Source organism: Plecotus auritus (assembly GCF_963455305.1).
Source record: "Plecotus auritus genome assembly, chromosome: 4".
Lineage (NCBI taxonomy): Eukaryota > Metazoa > Chordata > Mammalia > Chiroptera > Vespertilionidae > Plecotus > Plecotus auritus.
In genome coordinates this window covers 186,945,390-186,953,530 of record NC_137775.1, presented here as the reverse complement: position 1 = coordinate 186,953,530, position 8,141 = coordinate 186,945,390, and the positions used below count along the sequence as shown (strand labels likewise).

The 8,141-nt window shown below is 51.3% G+C and overlaps 1 protein-coding gene across 1 annotated transcript in view; it reads left to right on the top strand.

The window, feature by feature from the left end:
• Positions 1-2,489: 2,489 nt before the first annotated feature.
• AOAH (acyloxyacyl hydrolase) overlaps positions 2,490-8,141 on the top strand; it is a 103,952-nt gene continuing 98,300 nt past the window's right edge. The window contains exon 1 of the mRNA XM_080663786.1: positions 2,490-2,970. Within this exon, the coding sequence (XP_080519912.1) occupies positions 2,844-2,970 (127 nt within the window). The 5' untranslated portion in view covers positions 2,490-2,843. The remainder of the gene's footprint in view (positions 2,971-8,141) is intronic.

Genomic DNA, 8,141 nt, shown 5'->3' with positions numbered 1-8,141 from the left:
TCCTGTAATATTGGCGTTATATACTCCATTTTATGTTAAATCAACTGATAGCCAAGGGCACACAGATATCGAATTATGAAGCCATAAAAAGATGGTTTCCAGATCCTAAGCCCAGACTCTTTTTATTTTATAGAGAAGAAGAAGAAGAAGAAGAGAGAGAGAGAGAGAGAGAGAGAGAGAGAGGAACATCTATGTGAGAGAGACACATCAGTCAGTTGCCTCTCACATGTGACCTGACCGGGGATTGAACCTGCAGCCTGGGCATGTGCCCTGACCAGGAATTGAACCTGCAACATTTTTGTATGTGGGACAATGCTCCAACCAACAGAGCCCCCGGCCAGGGCAGGTCCAGAACTCTTTTAATAAGCTGACACACACCCTTGTTGCGGACTGATTTACCATTTTCCTGGCAGAGAACAGAGAGAGGACTGAGTGAGCTGGAACAAATAAACTCTACCTGGGGAGGAGAGGCAGGTGTGAACTGATGACCACCGTGGAGCATCCTGGGAAGCCAGAAGCAGTGAGTGACGCTTGGTGTCGGAAACGGGAGAGAGTCAGAGAGAAGATCCCCCTTTTACAACAGGTCCTGTGACCCTGTGATTATTTCTAAGGAACTTGCTGTGGAGGAGACGGTTGAGGCCAATGCACAGAACAAGCCAGGACCTGGGGGAACGTTTGGGATTATAAACCCCAGCCCTCTGCTGCTGGGTGCGGGGTGGAGGGGGCGGGAAACCTGTGGTTTGAGTTGGGGCTGAGCGAAGTGAGTACCAAGGTGCTTCAAGGAGGAAATCTCATTCTCAGTGCAGGTTGGGAGAGAATAGGACGGGAGCATCTACCAGGCAGGGGTCCTCTGGGGACATGGAACGGGGTCCAACCCGGTTTATGTGAGCCGCAGGGAGGTCGGGCCAGGCCTTCAGCGAGTTGGGCAGAGATCCTCGGTCATCGGCACTCAGTGCTCAGTGGACAGAGACAGCCCTGTGGGGAAGGTGAGACCAGCCAGGCGGAGGGCCTCTTGTGCCAACGGGGGGAGCCCTCCACCTTGGGGACAGGAAGGAGGTTCTGTGGTGTGTGGGCACATGCACTGGCTTCAGCTCAGTTAGCAAAATCACTTCCTGATCTCTGGGTCCCTCTCTGACCCTGCAAAACTAAGAGGAAATGGAAAGGCTGGGGAGGGGGGGTGCTCTGAGGAGGGAGAGGCGCTGGGTCCACTGTCCTGAGGGTTTTAAGGGTGGAGAGTTCAGGGAGGTCCCAGGGGAAGGTCTCAACAGACTATGCAGCAGCTTTCCAGGTGTCCTTTCAGGGTCCAGGCCACACCTGATTGACTGGCCAGCACCAGGGCAGGGGGTCATTAGTCAATGCAGCTGGTCCTGAGGCAGCTGTGGCTGGTTTTACTGCTTTTCTGGGCCTGGAGCTGAAATACACCTGAGGATGTTATCACTAGGGAGGAAAGGGTATGCTGGGGAGGAAAGGTCACCCTGGGGGCCAGGTCACCCTGGGGTCACCCTACAATTGTGCTTTGCTAGGCCCTCAGGACTTTCTGCCCTGGTGACCTTCTGTGCCTGGCCTACCCGTCTTCCTTCCTCTGCTCACGTCTAACTGCCTATCACAGAAAGAATACAAGCCTAAAATTCAGCCTGCTACTCAAAATGCCATTTCTATGCCAAAGCTGGAGGATGGGGCGGGGGGGGGGGGGGGTGGTGTGATGGGGGGGTGGAGACCTCGACCGAGTTGGTTGCTTTCATAATATTTGGTGGAGTTTATAATAAGCTTCCTCGGAGCCCAAGCGGAGACTGCAGGTCGCATGAGCCACGCTTATCCAGATGGTGGCACTTTGGCCCCGCCCCCTCATCTCTCTGACAATGTGTATGACTTGCTGCGTCCTGTTTCAGAAAACAAAGCACCTCGGACAGGTCTTTTTTCTCTCCATGGTCTGGTTCCGTTCTGTGTGTTTGTTTTCCCGAGGAAAAAAAGAAAACGCATTTCCTTCTCAACTTCAAAACAGAGAATCAGTCCCGTAGAAAGGCAGAAATCACCGCCAGGTGGGGGTTGCGAACACACTTGGAAAAGCTGGCGAGAAGGGCCGCGCGGTGCCCTCCCGGGGAAGTGCGCGGTGGGCCATGCGGCCCCGGGCTTCCTGCCGAGGCTCAGCATCGCACCCCGCCCCCTGCCCCTTCCCGGCGCGTGTTCTGCACATCACGGGGGCCTGGAGGAGGCCTGGCCCTTTGGGGACTAATCCAACTTCTTTAGAGCAAATAACTCCAGCAACGCAGTAAGGAGGCCACCTCCTCATAAGCTGTTTGCAGCAAAACTTAACAACTTCTGGGCGGACAGACGGCCGTCTCTGCGGGCTGTGGGCACCGCTGATCCAGTCGCTACAGGGCGGTGTGTTTGCGGTTTTGTGGGTTTTTCCTGCAGTTTTAGTTTTAATTTAGTTTTGCAAGAAGAAAAGGGGAAGCGCCTCCTGCCCACCCCGGGGCTCCGGGGGTTTGGGCCGCTGACCTCGGCGGAAAGCGCAGACGTGCCCGCTCCTGCCCCGGCTGCACCTCGGCTGCTTCCTTCTGGGCAGTTTGCAGCGCAGAGGGCTGCCTGCCGGCCCTCCGCCCGCTCTCCCGGCCCGGGGCTCTCTCCGGATCTGCAGTAGCGACCAGTGACGTGTGAGTGTGTGTGCGCCTGGATTGGTCTCCTACTTCATGAACGGTGTGTGTGTGAGCGTGGGGTGCATGTAGTGTGTGTTGGAGGACGGAAGAGAAGGGGTGAGACTGCTCCGTTCTGCGCCTCGAGGTCAGCCTCACTCAGCCAGCGGCTCTGCGGCCCCGCTGGCCCCTCTGGCGCGGAGCCCCGACATGAAGTCCCCCCGGAAGGTGCTTCTGGCGGCTCCGCTGCTCCTCCTCCTGCCCTTTCACACCTCGGCCTCTGCGGCCCACGATGACCAGCCCGGCGCCAGGCCCCCCCGCGGGCACACCTGCGTGGGTACGTACCTCATTTGCATATTTGTATGTGGGCATAGCATAGCGATGTGGTCAGATAACGTGGCTTGCATAGATTGTCACCTATTGAATGACATCCATCGCCGTGAGATGCCAAGCGAGACACCAAGGACCTCCCGACAGGCAAAAGCTTTGGGTCTGAGCGCGGTCCCACGGCTTGCCCCTGGCATGGGGAGACGTGCTCCGTGCGATGGCGGCTGCGGGGAGGAGTCCTCCATCCGCCGCGCTGGATTTGGATGGGCATTGCCCCCTGGCTTGGCAACAGCAGGGCGGGAGCTCCGAGCGCCTTCCTGAGGGACCGTAGGCAGCATCACGCTTAGAAAGAAGGTGGGCTTGGACCTCAGACACACACACCTGGGTTTCCACGCCGCCCCCCCCACCCCCCCCCCCCATCCCTCCCTGTCCGTGAGACCTTGTGCGAGGTGCTTGGCCCTCCAGGACTCCGTGTTCTTACTGCTGACACAGCACCCGCCTCCCAGGGACGCTGGGAGCATGGGGATCGTGCGTGTACAGTGGGCGTGTTTGCACACACCGAGGACTCTGGGTGTCCGTTTCCTCCTCTCCCTCAGGGAGCCCGGAGCTGCCGGCCATAGCACCGCCACCGGGAAACATCGGACTTGGATTGAGATATGGCTCCTTCGTCTTGTATTGAAGTATTGTATTTCCAAGTTGTTGTTGCCTTGTTGTTTCTGGGGGTACTTTTAGAGAAGTACACGTAGGGTGAGACCGTTGATGTTTGTATTAACCCTGGAGTTTCCAGGGGTCCTCAAACTACGGCCCGCGGGCCACATGCGGCCCGCCGAGGACATGGATCCGGCCCGCCGGGTGCCACTGCCTGTCCTGCTTAGCAGCCGACGCGTCCCGGGCCCGCAGTGCGCATAGGAATTTGTTCACAGTTTTTTTAAAAAACTATAGTCCGGCCCTCCCACGGTCTGAGGGACAGTGAACTGGCCCCCTGTTTAAAAAGTTTGAGGACCCCTGTAACAGTGGCAGGTGTTTAACGGGTCAGTCCTTAGAACAGTGGTTCTCAACCTTCCTAATGCCGCGACCCTTTAACACAGTTCCTCATGTTGTGGTGACCCCAACCATAAAATTATTTTCGTTGCTACTTCATAACTGTCATTTTGTACTGTTATGAATCGTAATGTAAATATCTGTGTTTTCCGATGGTCTTAGGTGACCCTGCTAGCGGTTCTGCTGTAGAGCCTAAGACCATGTTTAGATTTAGGCGAGTTGTCTGAGATATTGGGCCTCCGCCGCTTTCAAGCAGACACGAGCCAAGCATTCCCCTCCCTGCCCCTTTCCCAGCGAGGTACTGAGAGTTCAAGGAGGTGTTGAGGGGACCCAGGATGGGGTTATCTGGTTGTCTGCTGCTGCACGACAAATTAAAACCGGCCACATTGCTGTATCATGATGTTGTGGGACAAGGATCTCTCAGAGCCTGGCTGGTGATTCTTCTGCTCCGTGTAGGGTTGACCAGGGTCACTAAGTGGGGTTCACATGGAAGATGGGTGGGTCTGGGGTGATCCAAGACAGCTTCACTCACATGTTTGGTGCGTTGTGGGAGGGAGGTGGCTAGAAGGTTGGCTCGGCTGGGAATGTCCATCGGAGCGTGTGTATTTGCTCTCCCCGGCAGGGCAGTCTCGGGGAAGTAGGACGTCTTTCCTGGCAGCTCGGGGACCCCAGAGAGAGAGTTCCAAAGCACAGGAACTAGGAGCTGCCAACCGGTCACGGATTGGGTCTGGGAACTGCCCCAGCCTCACTTCCTCCACCTTCTATCAGTCCAAACAGCCAAAGGTCCCTCCACTCAGACTCGGGGAGCAGACACAGACCCCTCCTTTTGATGGGGAGTGTCAAGGAATTTGTGGCCGTCTCTGCTAGCCACACAAGTTCGCTTTTCCCGTAAAAATGCTCCATGTCTGCATGGCTGCGGTGGCTCAGTGGTAGAGCATCGACCTATGAACCAGGAGGTCACGGTTTGATTGCCAGTCAGGGCACATGCCTGGGTTGTGGGCTGGATCCCCATGGAGGAGGCAGCCGATCAATGGTTCTCCCTCATCTTTGATGTTTCTATCTCTCCCTCCCCCTTCTCTGAAATCAATAAAAATATATTTAAAAATATATACTCCATGGCCCAAGAGCTCGGAGAGTCTGTTGCCGATTCGCTTAGATGATGATGTAACACCCAGTTCCCCAGCAACTCACAACGTCTGGCTAACCGCAGGGCTCATTATTCCCCTGTCATCACCACAACCAGCAAGGCGGGTACAAGAGCAGTCTGCAGTGTGATCAGCATTTACCGAGCACTGACTGTGGGCCGAGCCAGCTGCTGCAGGTGGTCCCAATTGGTGTCTTACTGTCTCTGAGCGGTTCCTCGGGGAACCAGACTCAGAAATTTGAGCCCATGGAGTTTATTGAGGAGTGCTGTTGGGGGAAACTCCTGGAGGGAATGAAGGCGTTGGAGCGGGCAAGAGAAGGCGGGCTGTACTGCAGCCATACAAGATGCTCTGGCCATTATGGATCAGGTGGTTGAGCATCGTCCCATGCACCGAGAGGTCACTGGTTCGATTCCCCAGTGAGGGCACATGTCTGGGTTGTGCGCTCGATCCCCAGTGAGGGGCATGCAGGAGGCAACCAACGGATGTTTCTCTCTCTCCCTCTCCCTTCCTCTCTTTCTAAAAACCAATAAAAATATTTTTTTAAAAAGGCCTCAGCCAATTCCACGCAAAGCTCTGGAATTAAAATGGCTTTTAAGAGTTGTCCTGAAGTGGTTCCAGGCCTTGAACCATCCCGGGATGTGAACTGACCCTAGTGGGAGGGCTCCCTTTGCTGGAGGCAGTGCCTGGAGAGGGCCCCCAGTGTGAGCCCGCAGCACCCACACTCCCTGCTTGGATGCACCCACATTGTTTGTCTGCTCATTGTTGAGGAACATTTCTGTTGTTCCCTCCTCCTGGCTATGATGAATGATCCTGCTGTGAGCATTCCTGTGCAAGGCTGTGTGTGGAGGTATGTTTTTATTCTTGTGGGTATATACTGTATACCCAGGAGTGGAATTTCTGGGCCAAAACGTAACTCCACGTCAACATTGTGAGCAAGCTCCAGACTGTTTTCCAGAGCAGTCAATAGCCATCTAACTTGTTGTGATCCGTCTTTTTATTACAGAATCTCAGGGGGATGGAGTGGTACTTGGTTTCGATTTGCATTTCTCAAAACGTTGGCCATTTGTATAGCTTCTCTGAAAAAAAAATGTTTATTCAAATCCGTTGCCCATTTTGAGGTTTTGGGGAATTTTTTTGTTTGTTTTTTGTCTTATTGTTGAATTGTCCAAGTTCCTTGTGTGATCTTGGAAGTGCAAAGGTTTTAAAATTTGAAGTCCAATTTATCCATTTTTTTTCTTTTTTGTGTTTTGTGTGTCTAAAGCCAATATTTTAAAATATTGTGTCTAAATCCAATATCTAAATCCCACATTTTAAAAAACCGTTGCCTCTGTTATCTTGCTATTGTCTTACGCCATTCTCTTGTTTCCCAGACGCTGGGGCACTGGCCAATGTTGGGTAGCGAGGGTATAACTTCTAGGATCACAAGTAGCAAGAACAGACATGAGCTAGGCAGAAAAACACGGAGCGGGAATTGTCGGGGATGGAGATACTCCAAAAGGAGCCACACAGATGTCACTGAAGGATCGAGCCAACCTTGCCATCGTAAACAACCCAGCTCCTGTCCCACAGGGAGCCTTTGCAGTGGGACCCACACAGTACACCTGGAGGCCGTGACCTTGAACAGAACCCAGTCTCAGAACCGAGCCCCAGTGGGCCCTTTTTCAGTTCACCACAGTGCGTTTGCACGGAGCTAGACATCCCACTTGATCACTAAGCCAACGTGGTTCTACTGGGCCCCTTTCTGCCACTGATCAAATGCGATAGAATTAAGAATGAGCCATGTCTATTTTTTGCAAAACATCATTTTCTTTACATGGATGATTTAGAGGCAAAGTCATCCTTATGTGCCGAAGTTATTGACATTTAAATTCATCGAGGATTTTTCTTAGCACTATTTGGTGCTCAGGAAGTTTTATAAAAGGTTAAAGAAAAACAGAATTTTTCTCCTCATTCATGTTTACTTAAATATGAACATGTCTTCAGACCCTGTGAAAACCTCCTTTGCCCACCCCCCCACCGACATCCCATATAAAATGCTCAGAGATGACTTTATAGTTTGAATGATAAAAAAAAAAAAAGGTGGTCCTATGGTTTCAAGCCAATGTGAATGGTAATATGACAGTGTGACTGGCAAAAATGAGATTTAGAAACAGCCAGCAGAGGTTGAAAATTTATGATCACAACTTATATATACAGAAATTTCACTTTCTCTCCTCCTCTGTAACTGAACACTTGTTCGTAAGCCACCCCTACCACTGAAAGAGAAAACATTTCGTCATCTCGCCACTTATGTGAAGAGCTGACTTGGCCATTGAGGTTTATATGAAGGGCATTTTTCATAACTTAATGAACTAATTCTGCAGATCCAGCATTCGACAGAAATACATATGAAGTGTGCATTAAGATAAAAGATTTTACTTAAAACACTGTAAAGGCAAAAGTGCATTGAAAAGAGCAATGGTACAGCTTTCCAATTTTTTCTCAGTCTGTTCGGTTTTAACAAGGTCTCTCCAAGTGACTAGACATAATTAAAAGGTAAGTCTTAGCAAAACATTTCTTATATTTCCCAGAAACTGAGAGAGTGACTAGGTAACAAATGTTCTTGCAAGTCAGGTGGTTTCTCGTTCTTGGCTTTCAACACACTGAAGGGGGAGTAAATAGAGTTGTCAAGTGACAGATCGTTTGGAATAATTTTCTATGATCAATCACGCTACGGTTTTTGGCATTTAACTGAGAAGGAGTTAATGCATTGAGTGACATTACTATATCAAAAGTCCTTTCATTCCCATTTACTTCGTTGAGTAAATGTGTTTTCTTGGCACTTACTTTTTAAATGGAAAATAGCAACAGACATGATCCTGAACCTTGTCACTTTATATGAATAAGTCATATTTTTCAACAGATATAGGTACTAATTAAAAAGGCCTAACTCTCTTATTAAGAGATGCAATGTCAATGAAAATTTACCTTTACGTCCGGCCTGATGTGGTTCAGT